Source organism: Aphelocoma coerulescens, chromosome 4A (assembly GCF_041296385.1).
Source record: "Aphelocoma coerulescens isolate FSJ_1873_10779 chromosome 4A, UR_Acoe_1.0, whole genome shotgun sequence".
Taxonomy (NCBI): Eukaryota; Metazoa; Chordata; class Aves; order Passeriformes; family Corvidae; genus Aphelocoma; species Aphelocoma coerulescens.
In genome coordinates, this window is record NC_091018.1 from 8,026,676 (window position 1) to 8,041,788 (window position 15,113).

The following is a 15,113-nucleotide window of genomic DNA, read 5'->3' on the forward strand; positions in this document are numbered from 1 at the left end:
CCCGAGGCAGCACCAAGGGCTGAGCCTTGCTCCTTTCTCCTTGGCAGAAGATGTGGAGAAAGTGGCAGCAGAGATTAAATCAGGCCTTTGACCTGGGTTGTGCCGCACCTCACCGGGAGGAGATGGTGATATCGAGGGAGTGGCAGAGGTGGTATTGGCAGGAGGTACCCTGCATGTCTGACTCAGGACTTGGCCATTTATGGCAGAAACAGCTCTTCCCATCCAGAGTTTCAAAACCTTTTACATCACCAGCTATTTTTGTGGCTCAGGATATGTGGTTAGGCACAAGGCAGTGAAAGAGCTGTGCAAACTGTTAATGAAGAGAATGACTCGTCTTAAGGATAATGAACAACCTGGTGCACTTCGAGATTGGCCTTTTTTTTCAGCTGTAGACATCTATGCCCAGGTATAAAGTGCTGTGAGTTGGGAAATAAATCTTGGGAATCCAAATCAATACTGCAGGAGGGAAAAAAATCCAGTTTCCCAATTCTGTGTCCACCTGCTTAGGCTTCCCCTCAGTCCGAGTGAGGCATTGCTGGTTAAAGTCAATTGCACAAAAATACATTTGGCTTTTCTCCCGCTGTGCTTTGTTCCCTTCCTCTCTCGCAGTCATTCCTCCACCGATCACAAACATAATGGATCAGCAGTGCCACAAAGCCATGCACATAATGAACCTAAGTGACCACACAAAGCCATGCACATAATGAACCTAAGTGACCATGTAATCTTATTATTGTCACCCTTATCCTCCCTTGCCCCTTTTCTCCCTCCCCCCGTTTGTCACTGTCACCATTGTGTCATTGTTAAAATTAGATGGGAAGCTCCTCTGGGAGCAGCCGTGGCTTTCCTTTATCCTGAGCACCCTGAGTGCATTAAGGTACTTTGCAACAATTCGTGATTTCTAATGGGGTTAAAGTAGGAGGCAGCCTGTTTTAATGCTCACCTTTTTACATTTTTGAGCTGATTCACCAGCCACATGAAAATCTTCCATCTAAGCACGTCTGCCTCCTGCCAGCAATTCACTTGACAACACAATTCTGGAGGCAATGGCAAAGGAAGGAGAGGGCTTTTTACTTTCATGTAATAAAGAAGAGTGAATCAAATTTGGTGTAACTTAAGTAAGATTTGTTCTGGAGGATAAAAGTCCTCACTGACCTTTTCCCATAATGGACATGTTCTCTTTATGGAAAGAAAGCGAATAAAATAAGGCTGTTTGTGAAAACAGCCACAAGCAGAGTCACCTTCTCAGTACCTTTGGATGGTTTCAGCCTGGACCAGGCACCTCTCTAGGGCTGCTGGAAGCCCAGGATGGACACAACGCGGCAGCTGTGTCTGCCTTGGACTTGCAATCAAACAGGTGATGCAGAGGGTAAAGGGACAAATCCAGCATCTCACACATGTCTGCTGAAATTCTGCAGGCCTCAGGGAGCAGCAGAAACAAATTTGGTTTTATTGGAGGGCAGCTTCCCCTACGGGTGAGAATCATCGAGTTGGGTCTGAAGTGACTGGGGGATTTTATTTTAGATAGAAAACAGACGTTGATTCTTTTTAGTTACTTCCTCTTAACAACGCGGGAGTTCCATTGACGAGGGAAGGGCCGGGGCCAATTCCCGGAGCGGCCGGGAACGGCCCTGGTGCTGTGCTGACACCTGCTGTCAGCCGCGCCGCGGGAGCCCCGACGCCGCCAAGCGCAGCATCCGGAGTTTAGCTGGGAAGACTCGTGCCGGTTCTGGGAGGATTTCCATGGAGAGGGCTCCGACGGAAACGGGAGAAAGCGCGTGGCAGCCGAGAGTGAGGCTTGTGGCAGCTGTGGAGGTGAAAAGACACGGGACAAATCTTGCAGGTAGAGGTAACAACTTTCACAGAATCACAGAGTGGTTTGGGTTGGAAAGGACCTTAAAGATGATCTCGTTTCACCCCCCCCCCCCCCCCCCCCCCCCCCGCCATGGGCAGGGACACCTTCCAGTATGCCAGGTTGCTCCAAGCCCTGTCCAGCCTGGTCTTGGACACTTCCAGGGATGGGGCAGCCACAGCTTCGCTGGGCAGCCTGTGCCAGGGCCTCACCACCCTTAAAGATTTTTTTTCTTAATATCTAATCTTAACCTACACTCCTTCAGTCTGAACCCATTCCCCCTTTCCTGTCACTACATATATTTGTAAACAGTCCCTCTCTGTCTCTCCTGTAAATTCCCTTCAGGCACCGGAAGGGGCAATTAGGTCACCCCAAAGCTTTCTCATCTCCAGGCTGAACAATCCCAATTCTCTCAGGATTTACTCATATAAATGGATGGGTGCTCCATCCCTCTGATGAATTTGGTGACCCTCTTTGTCAACCAGCCCAGCGGGCTTCCAGGGATGAAGAACCGTGGTGCCGGTGTCACAGCCCGCGTCCCCTCTCCCGCGGGTCTTTTGCCGGCAGGGAGCTCAGAGGAGTTTAAGGAGTTCGAGCTATCGAGTGCTGAGCAGGAGCTCGTGGAGGGACAACACGCCTCTCACAGAACCGCCCTTGAAGGGACTGCGGGCGCGACTGCCATATTAAGGCCGCCATATTGGGGGGCCGGGTAGGGACAGTGCCTCGGTGCCTCACGCAAATCTGTCCCCCATCACAGTGCGGGTGCCTCGGTGTCACATTCCAACCTGCCCCCCCCGGGCGTAGTTCGGGCGTGCCGTGACGCAGGACGCCGGAAGTGAGCGGGCGGCGACGGGGCGGGGCCGCCTCCGGTGCCTCAGCAAAACCCTTCCGGGTGGGGGGTGGCCCTGGCGGGCGGGTCCCGCGGCCGAGGCGGTGATGGCGAGAGCGCGGCGGTGAAGGAGGGCACCGGGCCGCGCCGGGTACTGACGGGGCTCTCCCTCCCCCCAGGACGGCGCGGGAGCAGCGTGGCCTTGCCCTTTTCCTGAGGCGGGCCGGGGCTATGCGAGGGCCGCGGTGCTGCCTGCCCTAGGCCCGGGCCCGGCGGGGAAAGGCGAGCAGGGCCTGATGCGGGAGTACAAGGTGGTGGTGCTGGGCAGCGGGGGGGTGGGGAAGTCCGCCCTGACGGTGCAGTTCGTCACCGGGACCTTCATCGAGAAGTACGACCCCACCATCGAGGACTTCTACCGCAAGGAGATTGAGGTGGACTCGTCCCCCTCGGTGCTGGAGATCCTGGACACGGCGGGCACTGAGCAGTTCGCCTCCATGCGCGACCTCTACATCAAGAACGGGCAGGGATTCATCCTCGTCTACAGCCTGGTCAACCAGCAGTCCTTCCAGGTAACCTCGCCTGGTGTCCCGTCCTCGGAGGGAGCCGTCCCTGCCCCCGGGAAGGCTCTGGGCCGAGGAGGAAGTTTTAGGGGTAGCCCACGTGTGCGTAGAAGCGTTTTATCTCCGAGGGGCCAAAAGTGTAAATGCCCAGCTTGAAAGCGCATTAGCCTTGCTTCTTGATGGAAAACTGCTTGCTTTGCAGGTACTTATCAGGGTGCCACCATTCTTAAATCCCACGCAGTGCTGGAGAACAATGACTAGCTCCCACTTCCCCAACAGAAATCTCTTGGCAATCCCCTTTTGTGAAGAAATCACTCGATATTAGAATCAAGACTTCCCCTTCCAATCCCCTCTCCTTCCTAAAAGGCATGTTTCTCCAGTTGCTCTTGAAGAGAGTCTCATTGTTCTGCAGTTGTGACTTGTTAAGTAAGTGAGCTGTTATTTTCTGCTCCCTTCCCCCAAATATATTCCTGTCCAGCATGAGCTCGATGCTCTCACAGCGTAGATGGAGTACTGGAGAGGAGAACCAGCTGTATGTGATAATTTGTGGATCTGGATTTGATTTCTGTTATTAAAACTCTCAAAAAAAAGTGGAAATATCTCAGCCAGTAACTGATCTAAACTGCCTGTAGAAACGGGGCTTTGTTTTTGGGCAGTAAGTGAGTTTAGCAGGGCTCTATGCAGTGCAGGGTTTTGCAGCTCCTGCCTTGGCTTGGGCTGCCGAGCTGGGTGTGCTCCAGCTTCTTGGCAAGACCTTGCACACCCCCACTGTTTGCTTCTGCTGAAGGCTAAACCTTATCTTAGCAGAGGCCTCGAAACAGCCCTGTGCAAGTTGAAGACATGCTTATCTCTGGAAAACAACAGTGACATTGGGATGCTTCTGCTCTCATTTTCACTGATTTTTGGTGAGCCTGCATTATTTGAGGAATGGATGTACAATAATCCACCTTGTTAATATTTAATTATTTCTGTCTGTCTGTAGTGTGTTTGCTCTGAAGGCTGTAGGTGTAAACCACTCTGCATTTCTTTACACAGTGGTAACTTCAAACGCTGGGATTGCTTTGTCTCAGTACTGTGCAAGAATCTGTAGTACTGATAATAACTTAAACAGGGGGCAGAGGAGGCTGACTCAGACTTTCAAGTGTAAACTCCCCATGTCGGCTCAAACTTGAATAAATGCATCTCTAGGTAATAAAATCTCTTTACAGCATCTAATTTGGTTACTTACATGTGATTAAATGTGGTCACAATGAATTATTCTAAGCATTCCAGGACTGAGAAGGCTTTATTTAAATTGATGGCTTTCTCAAGCTGTAAACTAAGCACAAACTTCCTAAATGGTTGTGTAATGGCATGCCCCTGCTAGGGTTACAGGTCCTTAGACTTGAGACAACTTCTTCAGAAAGCTGCAACCAGCCTTCAGAGCAGCGATACTGTGTCCTCCTGTGGCTGAACTGACTGTCACTTTCTGTTTGTATATGCACATAAATTCTATAAAATGTGCATGTATTTATATAAAAGAAAAAGTAACTTAGTGATAGGTAGTAGATTTTCTCTGAATTCTAGATCTGTGTGACTATGAGTTTAAAAAGTCTTCCGATGTATTTTTAATGTTCAGTTGCACATGAGGGTTATTAAAATGGGTTTCTGTAGTGGTTCTATAGCAATTCCATGTGATTCCTTACATGTACTAACCAGCTGGATTGTTTGATCAGGACATCAAGCCGATGAGGGACCAGATTGTCCGGGTGAAGAGATACGAGAAAGTTCCTCTGATCCTAGTGGGGAATAAAGTGGATCTGGAGTCAGAGAGGGAGGTCTTATCTGCAGAAGGCAGAGCCCTGGCTCAGGAGTGGGGCTGTCCCTTCATGGAGACGTCAGCCAAGAGCAAAACAATGGTGGATGAACTGTTTGCTGAAATCGTCAGGCAAATGAACTATGCCTCCCTGCCTGAAAAACAAGATCAATGTTGTACAACTTGCATCATCCAGTGAGAGAAATTAAGAGAAACCTCAACCACGGCCGCACAGAGCAGGTTGGTGGAACAGTCATAACTAACTGAGGTGCCCAAACACGGTGTTTAAATACAAGATAAAGGGACAGGGAGTCTGAAATGAGGCAGTCTAACCTGGAGGCAGCCTTCCTCCAAAAGAGATGGGAGCTTGTGCACGTGGTTGAGTCAAATGGATTTCTTGTGTTACCTCAGTAGGATTAGTCAGGGAATGCTGCATTTGCTTGCAGTAATTTTACAATGACACAAAGTGAATGATGTTATCTGCACCTATTTTGACTGTCAGTGCTGTATTTGATACTACGTTATTCTGAATAATGCTAAGTGATGTTGCAGTGGGTTTATTCTTGTAGCTGGTATCTGAATTATTTTCAAGTAATGGGAGCTACCTTGGAGTTCAATGGGATTATTGTGACCAAATTTCCCCATAGTTGTTCTGAGAAGACTTTGAGCTTGTTTAAAAGAAATAAAATTCTGTGGTACAGAAACTGACTGAGTACCCTTCTGCCTTATCAGTGGAATAAGTTTCTTTTGCAAGAGAAACACCCTGAGTGGTGAGAAGTGGCTCGAAGCCCATATGTACTAGTCGAGGGCGTGCACAAAGTGCTCTTCATCTCAAATCTCCAGAGCAGAGAACTGTAAAATGGCTTCCCTCCTAAAATGCACAACCCTCCTTTCCCAGTGACTCATAAGAGGTGTGATGAGAGTGCAGTGTTCAGAGGGCCCTTTGTAAAGCTTCCCCTGTGTCAGGTGTTGCTTTGATTTTTATTTTTTTCCTCCAGGACAACTGTCTTTGGCCTTTCACACATGTGGTCCTTTTACGCACCTTTTTCACCTGACTGTGAATGGGTCTGTTCCTCTCCGATGTGCATTCCCATGAGGTGGTTCTGGAACCGCCTCCCCCACACTCTTGTTTCCCCTGTAGCCGTTGCAGGTCTTGTTTCACCGCTGGCTCGAATCCACGTTACTGCAAAGCACCATTGGTGTGCTCTGTATGCAGCCAGCTGGTCCCTCAGACCTCCAGTTGTCTGTTGGACCTGTCTTTGCAAACAACTCATCATGATCTCCAAGGGCAAGTGCGGGAATGAGGGAGGATGTGGAAATTCAGGGGGAGGAGCTACCCCTCCTGACAGCTGCACTACTTGAGGCTCAGACTCCCACTGCCATGTTAGTAACTTGCTTAACTCAAAAGAGCTTTTTGTATCTGAGTGACAAGAGGGAAAATAGGTTATTACTGGAAGCTTTGGACCATGTATCCTCTTTAATCTTGAGTGCAAGGTCAGAGAGTGAAGTCTCAAAGCTTGTCTTTGAGATTGTTATCAAGTGCTTTGTAAATATAAAATTGTAGGTGCTCATGGCCCTAGCACTGTCATGCTAGAGATAATACATGATGTTTTTATCTCCAGTTCTGTGAAATTAGGAAGGGCTGCTGTCACTGTGTAAGAGGTGTGTGTAAGTTTGAGATTTGCTTGTTGAAAGGTGAGTGAACTTGTTTTGGAGCAGAGAAAAATACAAAAGTCTTTTACGTTAATCACACCTGCAGAATCTTCAGAGGTCTAGGAAGAAATGAATCTAAGAAATTACTGCCTTTTTTTTTTTAATTGAGTGCTGCAGGGGTAATATCCTGAATTGTGTATAGTAATGCAATGTTGCAGCTATTTCTAAGGCAGCTTCACAGACAAGGTTATGTGAACTAGAAGTATCATTCCAAAGGGGCTATGGCAATCCCCTGGATTACTAACGGTTCATCCTGTGCTGGTTGCTGTCTTAAACTCTGACACAATCAGGCCTTTCATCTTTGAAATTTATAGTTCTGGAATTGATTGCTTCTAAGGGAGGCTTTGTAACCTCTCTGCTTCTGGATTTAGCACTAAGTAGCACATTTAATCTTAAAGGTGAAATTGAAGTAGGGGCAGGGCCACATGTTATTCCTTTGAATGACAACTTGTGTGTAGATTTGGTGGGTTTCCTAAAGATGTTCTTGCTTCAGAAGAAACAGCTGTATTCTTATGTCTTTGTGAGCTCTTAAAACAGAGGATCCTAAGCTTTTTGTGATATAGATTTCCTCTCCTTCCTTCTGCCTGGCTTAGACAACCACCCCAAGCCTTTAGCAGCAAACTGCTTCCTTGCTTCTGGGGAATGCTCTCTTTGCCCAATATAGTCTCATCACCTGTGCCAAACAAGTTGTTCCTTCCTGAACCATTTCCTATTCAGTCCAGTTCTCATCATGTCTGGAACTTTTATTACTCATTCTGGCTTTTCAGTCTTCATGCTCTGTATATTTTGTTTCAGCCTAACACTTTTGGGGTATTTTCCTCTTCCTGGCTCCCATTCTATCCTTGTTCTTTGATTGAGTAGATGTAGGATCTCATTAACTTTATCATATGCCTTTGCTGCTTGATAATTTCTGTCTGATGTGCTCTGGTAGGAGAGATGCTGATGGTGTCTTGTGATAGCTCTAATCAGCTTTGTAATCCTGCTTATCTGTGATCCAGGAAACAATTGCTGCTTGTCAGACCTCTGCTTTAGGAGTGACCCCTCCTAGGTAAATTGAAACTGAGGAAGTAGAACCAGCTGTCTGAAATTCTGTGTAGGAAGTGGGCTTGAACTACAGCTGTGTCCTGGAATAATCATCATCATCTCTGTGTTCTGTAACCAGGCTGTGTCCAGGAGGAGTCTTAGGTGTGTCAGTTCAGAGAGCAGTTCATACAGCCGTTTGTGTCCCTGCAGTTCTGATGCAGAAACCCATGGGAGGGGTGGGGGTGGATTTTTTGCTGGGCCTGGGTTTGCCTGAGGCTGTTCCAGTGTCAGTTTTAAATCACAGGTATAATTTAACCTCTTTTTGGTGCTGATACCTTGGCCTGTCTGTCAGCTATGGTGTGTAGGTTCTTTCCTGTTTTTGAGGAACATTTGCTAAACTGCTGTTCCAGTCAGCTGCCTTGGGTGAGATGAAGGATGGAACATAACTGCATAGTCAGGATAACCCGTAGTTCCTTTTAAAAATGTGTGTTCTCACATCCTGTTTCTCACCTCCCCTTTCCTGTTTCTGCAGTGGTCTTCTGTTGTTTTGTTCTTGCATTCAGAGATAGGATAATTCCAGGACCTGCTTTGTGTTCCTTGCTCCAGTATTTCTCTTGGATTTTCAGTATGACACTGTTTTGTATTTTGACTCTTCTTTAAAATATGGTATCTGGTACAGTGCTCGTGCACTGAAGTCTTTCTGATAGGATTTGTAACACCTTAATGTTGGTATGAAAGACTGATGCTGATTAGTGATTTCTGTCCCCTGTGTTCATGAGTAACTGGTATTAGCAAGGCTGAAGGAAGAGTATTCCTCTCTAGGAATAAGAACTGAAAGTGTACTCTCTTCTGGTTTATGTGGCTGTGCAACACAGACACATTTATTGTACTATATTGTCGAACTTCCCCTTCTCTTCTGCCTGCTCACAGAAGAGACCAGAGAGTGCTAAAAAATACCACAGGCAGATGAAGCCAGATAAGGTACCATATAGTGTTAATTGTAGTAACTAAACACAACTTAAATGGAAAGATGACAAATCTGAATTGTGATGTCCCTAACCTGCAAATACAAGGATGTTAAAGGGCATGTAAATACCATAACTTATTTTACTGTTCTTACTATTCCTAGCAATTCTTTGCTGACCACATTATTGAATGCTGGGCTTAGATGAAGTTTTTGGCGTGGATCTCACTCCAGTAGGATGAGGAGCTGCACTGTAAATGGTGCCTCTTCTGTGTGCTAAGGAAAGATAAAACATGTATTAAGCAGGTCTAATCCATCCCCATTAGAAGCTAAATGTTGGTTTGCTGCTTTTGACAGTAGAGGGACCCTCTCTGTCTAAAACTTTTGGACCAGCAACAGTGTGCGAGGTGGGAGTGATCTCACCAGACTGGGAGAGAATTGCTGTTAGTTGGAAAACATACAAACAAGCAAAAAAAACCTGGCTGTTGGCTCCTGTCAGGGCAGGAGTGCTGCTCCTGAATGTTAGGCAAGAAGGAGAACCCTGGCTATGTCAGAGCACTCTGTCATGACAAACTGTTAACTTAGAGCAAATCAACACCTGAAAAGAAATGGTGCAGTGGGAAACATAAGGTCCTGAGTTGTTTGGAGCAATCACTTCAAGAATTGAGAAGGCTCCTCAAAATCCCTGAAATGATCAAGCTAGAGTGAAGTACATGCACTTGCAATGACAATTTTCTACAGACTTTGAGCTTTGCCTGAGACTTTTAGGATATCTCTGCAGATAAATCCTGGGAGCTACAAGCAAGTTATCTGAAATGCAAAGATGTTTTGGTCACATTGGTAACGTGTTGGTGTGCTTGATTGAGGATGGTGGTGTACAGCTCTGTTCCTGCTGAGGCTATCTGAATGCTAAGGAGCTTTTTTAGGAGTCATTTAGAGGATCTGATAGCTGAGAACTCAGATGCCAAAACTGAGTTAGTTGGCTCATTTGCCTGTTCCCAGAACTTGTGCTAAAGGCCATTGCTGTATGTTACTGGGTGTTACACATACACTGGGTCCTGCACTGGTGCATCTGTATAAGAGAATTTAAATTTCCTGGCGTTTTCAGATCTTTAGATGCAATTTCATGTCCCGCAGCAGCAGCTGTTACAAAATTAATAGCAGTAGGTTGTTACCTGCTTGCCTCTTGTGTTACCAGAGTTAGTGGAGAATTTGGGAATGCTGCTGTAGAAAACAGTGCTTTGGAGCTCAGGATGGAAAACTGGCTGTTCCAGGCAGGGGAGAAGCCGTGTTCACTTTGAATGTGTATTGAATATGGCTTTCATTAGTGTTTTTTTGTTTGTTTGTTTTGTTTTGTTTTTTTAATTGCAGATAAAACTCAGAGGAAACTTGCACAGATGCTGCTTTGGACAACTTTCAGCCCAGGTTGCAGAGCTGAGCCTTGGTAAACCTGTCTCTATCACAGCACATTGCCATACATCTAAGTGCATAAGGTTGGTGGTCTCCAGGATCCACACACCTTAATCAGAATGCTTAGCATGTTTACCATAAGTTTTAAAATCTGTCGTTTATCTATCAGTCATTTTATAGCTTTCTAGGTTCATATAATGGCTAATATGCAAAAGTTCATTTTTAATATTTTAATTGATTTCTTTAATCAATTTCTGAACTTGTATTTATTAAATACTTAAACTCAGTATTACCTACTCAATGCCTTTTGAAAGAAGAGAGTTTTAATGGAGAATAAATTGAGCCTTAAACAAATGGTTACTTCTGTATATTACCTCGCATCAGTGCTTATTTCTATTTGCAAGGTTTTCTCTACAGTGTAGTTGGTCATTTGAGACTTTTTGTTTACGTGTGACAGTGTCATGAAAAGATACTGAAGGCACCTCTGTTGTATGGATGTAGTATCCCTTTTCTTGGCAAATGCAGCTGTGACAATGTGTTTGTAACCAGTCTGATTTGACAGCAGGAATTACTTGGAATAAGATCTAAAGTCTCCAGCTGATGTTTCTCACAATCTCGGGTTTTTTAATCAAAAATGACAATTGTAGCATTGAAAAATGGCAGCATACTTTTCCTTCTACTGAGTTTCTAAACTTGATTGTTTACAAATAGTTTCTCTATGCCTTTGAAAAGGGATAATGTATCCTTCAAAATGGGCTCTGTGCCTACCTGTCAGCTCACCTTTGCCCGGCACAGTAAGAGACATCTAGTAGACCTCTGCACATGAAAATCTAATGCAAATAAGATCACTTTACATTTTATAGTTCTAATATTTGTCTTTCTGAATAATATTTTAAAGCAATATTTGTTAAAGTTTTTCTTGCACTGTCACAAGTTGCTTTTTAGTTTTTTTTTCCCCAATGAGCAAGGATAATATTAGAGACAAATTGGTGTAACAAGGGGAAAAGCACCAGGTTTCAGTGATACTAACTGCAAGTGTGCTTTAAACAGCCATTGCCTTCCTTATTGTTTACCTGATCAACATTTTCGCTGAATACTTGAAAATTTTGACAGTAACACAGGTATAAAGAGCAGAATGAAAATGTACAAAGAACAGACGAAATCTTTTTGTTCACTTTTATTAATGTGTTGCATACATGAGAGCTTTTTCTAGCAGTGGTTTAAAATGTGTATTTTTTTTTGCAGAAATTTAAAAACTGCAGCTCACCTACTGCACCAAAGTTCTAGGTTTTTAGGAGCCCAGCTTTAGTCATTTGAACATGCTTCTAGAAATGTACATTCTTTCCCTGTAATAGCTAAGTATTGATGAGAAAAGCTCCAGTAAAAGCAGTAATGGATATATGAGGTTAAAACTCACAAATTGTATTGTGGATGATGGCATTTAAAACAATAAAAGATCACCGGTACAGTATCTCAATATTAATGTGGATTTTTGGTAATAATGCAGGCTGACTTTACAATATTAGCAGAAATAAAGATTCTGTGTCTACATTCAGTGTTGAATTTGAATCCTGAAAAGGACACCAGGATTTCTGCCTGGTTATTGAAACACCTGATTTTTTTCTGTGGGGTTACTTGAATTTTTTTTTTCTGTTTGTACAAACTTTATAAACAGGCTAAGGCTAATAATTAGGTTTGCACTTTAATATCAGAACTAAACCAAACCTTGTATTCAAAGTAGATTTTTTTTTAAAGTGATGGTTGTTGATCTTTTTTGTAGGTTGTAAGGAAGTAATAGGATATGAAAGTAATTCATAAAGATTCTAGTTTTCCTTTGTCTAAGAAGGAAAAATTTGGTTGCTATTGATCAGTGGTTCATTCCTATGGGTAGTTTTCAAAGCAGTGTTCATTTTCATTGACCTCAGCAAAAAAAAAAAAGAAAAAACAAAAACCAAGAAACAAAAACAAAACAACCAAAAAAACCCCCAAAACAAAAAACAAACCTTAAACTTGAACTAGCTTAGAGTGACAGGACTGGGAAAATGAGAGATCGTTTCGTCAGCACACTTTGGGGGGGAAAAGGGACCAAAAGTTTATTTAGGCTTCCTCAATAGTTTGCATGTGAAGTTGCTTATTAGAGTAAAAGGTTAATAATAAATGCAATATGTATTGTCTTTACTATGGCATCTGTTTAGGAGTTGTTCAAATCACTGCAGTAGGGCTCTACAAATAAAAATGTAACCTAACATCTTGTATCTAATGTACTGTATCTTTATCAGTCATAGGTGAAATCCTGAATAACAAGTGCAAAAGTGGAACAATTACCTATAATGCTTTGTAAAAAGATTTTTCCAGTAGAATTCATTCTTGTCATTTTGTAAGACAACCCTACAGTCCACCTGTTTGTAACTTTTTTAATAAAATAGATACCTGTATTACCAAACCAGGGTGAGTAGTCTGTGTTCAGTTTCTTCTGGAGTGGGCTGAACTGACAACCTGCTGCTGCTTTTTGTTTCGTGGGTTGTTTTTGAGGTCCTGGTTATTCTAAATGCAGTAACCACATCTGAATTGTCGTGACTGAGTCCTGGTGTAGGGGAACAGGGTGTACAGCTGTGCCCCAGCTGGGTGTAGAGCTCACAGTCTTGGGTGCTCTGAGGAGAGAGAAGGTGGAAACATCATTTTCCTGTGCAAAGCAGGCACTCCCTGAGCTGGGGACCAGTTCAAAGCAGCCTCCTCACAGGCTAGTGTGATCAAGCTTTGTTCAAAAGAAATCTGTGTTTGTCTTGTGCAAGTCTTTAACGTTCTTGTTTTCATACAGGCTTTTATGTGTGTGAAGATGGCCGCAAGTCCTGACATCCCATTGCAGTGTCTGTAGCTGCCCTCCAGCCAGAGTTGACATCTTTCCACCACCCTGGTGGAGTGAATGCTCCTGGAGCTCTGCTACAGGAGAGGCACAAGATTTTTCCAGAAAATCAAAGTGCCCAAAGCTATTTGATAACAATTATCTTAAATGTTCAGTAAAAGCCCTGAATTTGCCAAGTCAATGGTTGTCATCTGGGCCCTGTAACAAAAAGTGCATCTTCCTCAGGACATACAGTCTTGGCACTCACCTTTAGTACTGCATTTGTAACTAAAGCTGTGCATTGATGTAAAACGTGATTTCAATCTAAGAAAAACTTGATAACTTGGGACCTTCAGTTCTCAGCAATGTGTAAACAGGCAAAACCATGTAGGCTGCTCACCACCCCTCTGTTGCTGTGGCTAAGTCCACTTTACACCCCTCAAGTTGCCTTAAAAAGTGGTCTCTCCTTACGACACTGTGCCGGAAAGTTCTCCCTTTGTCTAGATTCTGCTGGTCGCTGGCCCTCTCCCCCCTCCCATCCCTTTTCCCATTGGCCCCTGTTATGTCATTCAACCTTGCCTCTGCCCCCCACCCCTCAGACTAATGTTTTTGGATGCTCTGGCTGCCTTTGGGAGTTTTCGGGATAAAACTGACGTGGGCTTTCGGTTGTTGTTCTTTCTTGCCTCTGGTCTCTTCGGGGTGTTGCCATTAAATGCCTTGGAATTGCATGCAGAGAACCCCTCTTGCCTCTTTGTCTCCGGTTTGTGCATAGATTGTCTGTGTGAGCAGCTGTTCGCAACCACCTGCAAAGGTGAGATTGTATGCACGTGTAGGTGCTAGCAGAGTGCCGCGTAAGTGGTCCATGAGAGACCCAGTAGGGACAAACGCGGTATCGATCCACCGAAGCCCTCAGTTCTTTACCCCTCCTCCAGCTGAAACAGCATTAGCCTTATCTTGTAGGTATGTTTCTGTGCTGTTTCTTCTTCCTGCTCACACTTCCTTTGTGAAATGAGAACTAGTTTCCATCTTGAGAGGAAAATGATAGAGAAGAGCAGAGTGCTCTTTTAAGTGATTTTGGGTGAAATGTCTGCTTCCCTAACCTAGCTGAGAGGTGAGGGTGAAGCATGCCCTGTTCTCATTAGTGTCACTGAGGGTGGGAGCTGACATTTCAGGACTAGTCTGCTTTGAGATGTAACTATCAGGTTCATTGCTGTCTGAGTGTGATTTCTCATGTGGTTTAGAAGAAGTCAGAATGCAGCAGTAATACTCCCAATTCCTTATGGCCCTCAGTATAACTAAGAAAGCTGCTTCCTGTTTCCACTTGGAGGTTGGGAAGTGATTCGAGTACATCTGTTAAGCCCCTGAGACTTACAGCACTGTTTTGTTTCCAGGTGACGCTGTAATACAGGCTGGGTTGGGGATTTTGAGGAAGGACATAAGATTCATATTCAAGGCTATTATCTTTCAAAAGTCTTGGTGCTGAGAGTAAAATCGATTGCTGCTTCACAGACTTGTGTAGCATCCTTTGTTAAATAGGTGTGGAAATGTCATGTTGCTTTGTCTGGTTTTGGGGCTATTTATGTAGTATTTCATGGCAGCTTTTTCCTTGGTGTACCAGTTCTTGCTATACAGGTGCCTGCAGAAATCTCCAAGTGTCCTGCTTCCCCTGTGCAGCCAGAGGACAGGGATGTCCCCCCGGAGCCATCAGAGAGCAGGAGGCAGTTGCAGCACAGGCGAGAGGCCTGTCCCCACCCTGCCTCCCCACCCAGCACGGGTGACACGTAGCTGTATCACTTCCCGGGGCAGAGCTGGGCCCTGCAGCCTGACTGGGTGTGCTGGGGTACAACCCACAGCCACAGAAAACCCCACAGCGAGGACAGAGACCCTGCCAGAGTGGAGGGTGAACCACTGGCTACACCTCGTGTGGAGCTGCACGCTGGCCATCTGCCCCAGGAGGCTGGGCTGTCATTACAGTGTGAAACTAGGTGGAAGTGTCTAGTCTTAATTAAAATGAGATACGAGTTCCAAAGCAATACATGTTGAGTTATCTGTGCTCGAAAGCCAGCAGCCCGGGTTGCTGGGTTTGCTCGTAGTTGCTGGGGTTGGGTGAGTCACCACTCGCTCT

General features: G+C 44.9%; 1 protein-coding gene across 3 annotated transcripts; it reads left to right on the forward strand.

Moving 5' to 3' along the window:
* The first annotated feature begins 1,638 nt into the window (after positions 1-1,638).
* On the forward strand, positions 1,639-12,594 carry RAP2C (RAP2C, member of RAS oncogene family). Of its 3 annotated transcripts, XM_069015202.1 has the most exons (4): positions 1,639-1,843; positions 2,861-3,250; positions 4,957-5,276; positions 10,108-10,183. In XM_069015202.1, the coding sequence occupies exons 2-3, from the start codon at positions 2,978-2,980 to the stop codon at positions 5,233-5,235; spliced, it is 552 nt and encodes a 183-aa protein (XP_068871303.1). In that variant the 5' UTR covers positions 1,639-1,843; positions 2,861-2,977; the 3' UTR covers positions 5,236-5,276; positions 10,108-10,183. The 3 variants fall into 3 exon arrangements, with proteins under 3 accessions (XP_068871303.1, XP_068871305.1, XP_068871302.1); XM_069015204.1 differs by lacking the exons at positions 1,639-1,843; positions 4,957-5,276 and adding an exon at positions 11,392-12,594 and having other exon boundaries at positions 2,048-3,250; positions 10,108-10,229; XM_069015201.1 differs by lacking the exon at positions 1,639-1,843 and having other exon boundaries at positions 2,079-3,250.
* The last annotated feature ends 2,519 nt before the right edge of the window (positions 12,595-15,113 follow it).

Excerpts from the sequence above, each read along its gene's own strand:
- RAP2C (XM_069015202.1), top strand. The coding sequence starts at position 2,978 with ATGCGGGAGTACAAGGTGGTGGTGCTGGGCAGCGGGGGGGTGGGGAAG. Across the intron at positions 3,251-4,956 it reads TCAACCAGCAGTCCTTCCAG|GACATCAAGCCGATGAGGGA; the intron begins GTAACCTCGCCT and ends TTGTTTGATCAG.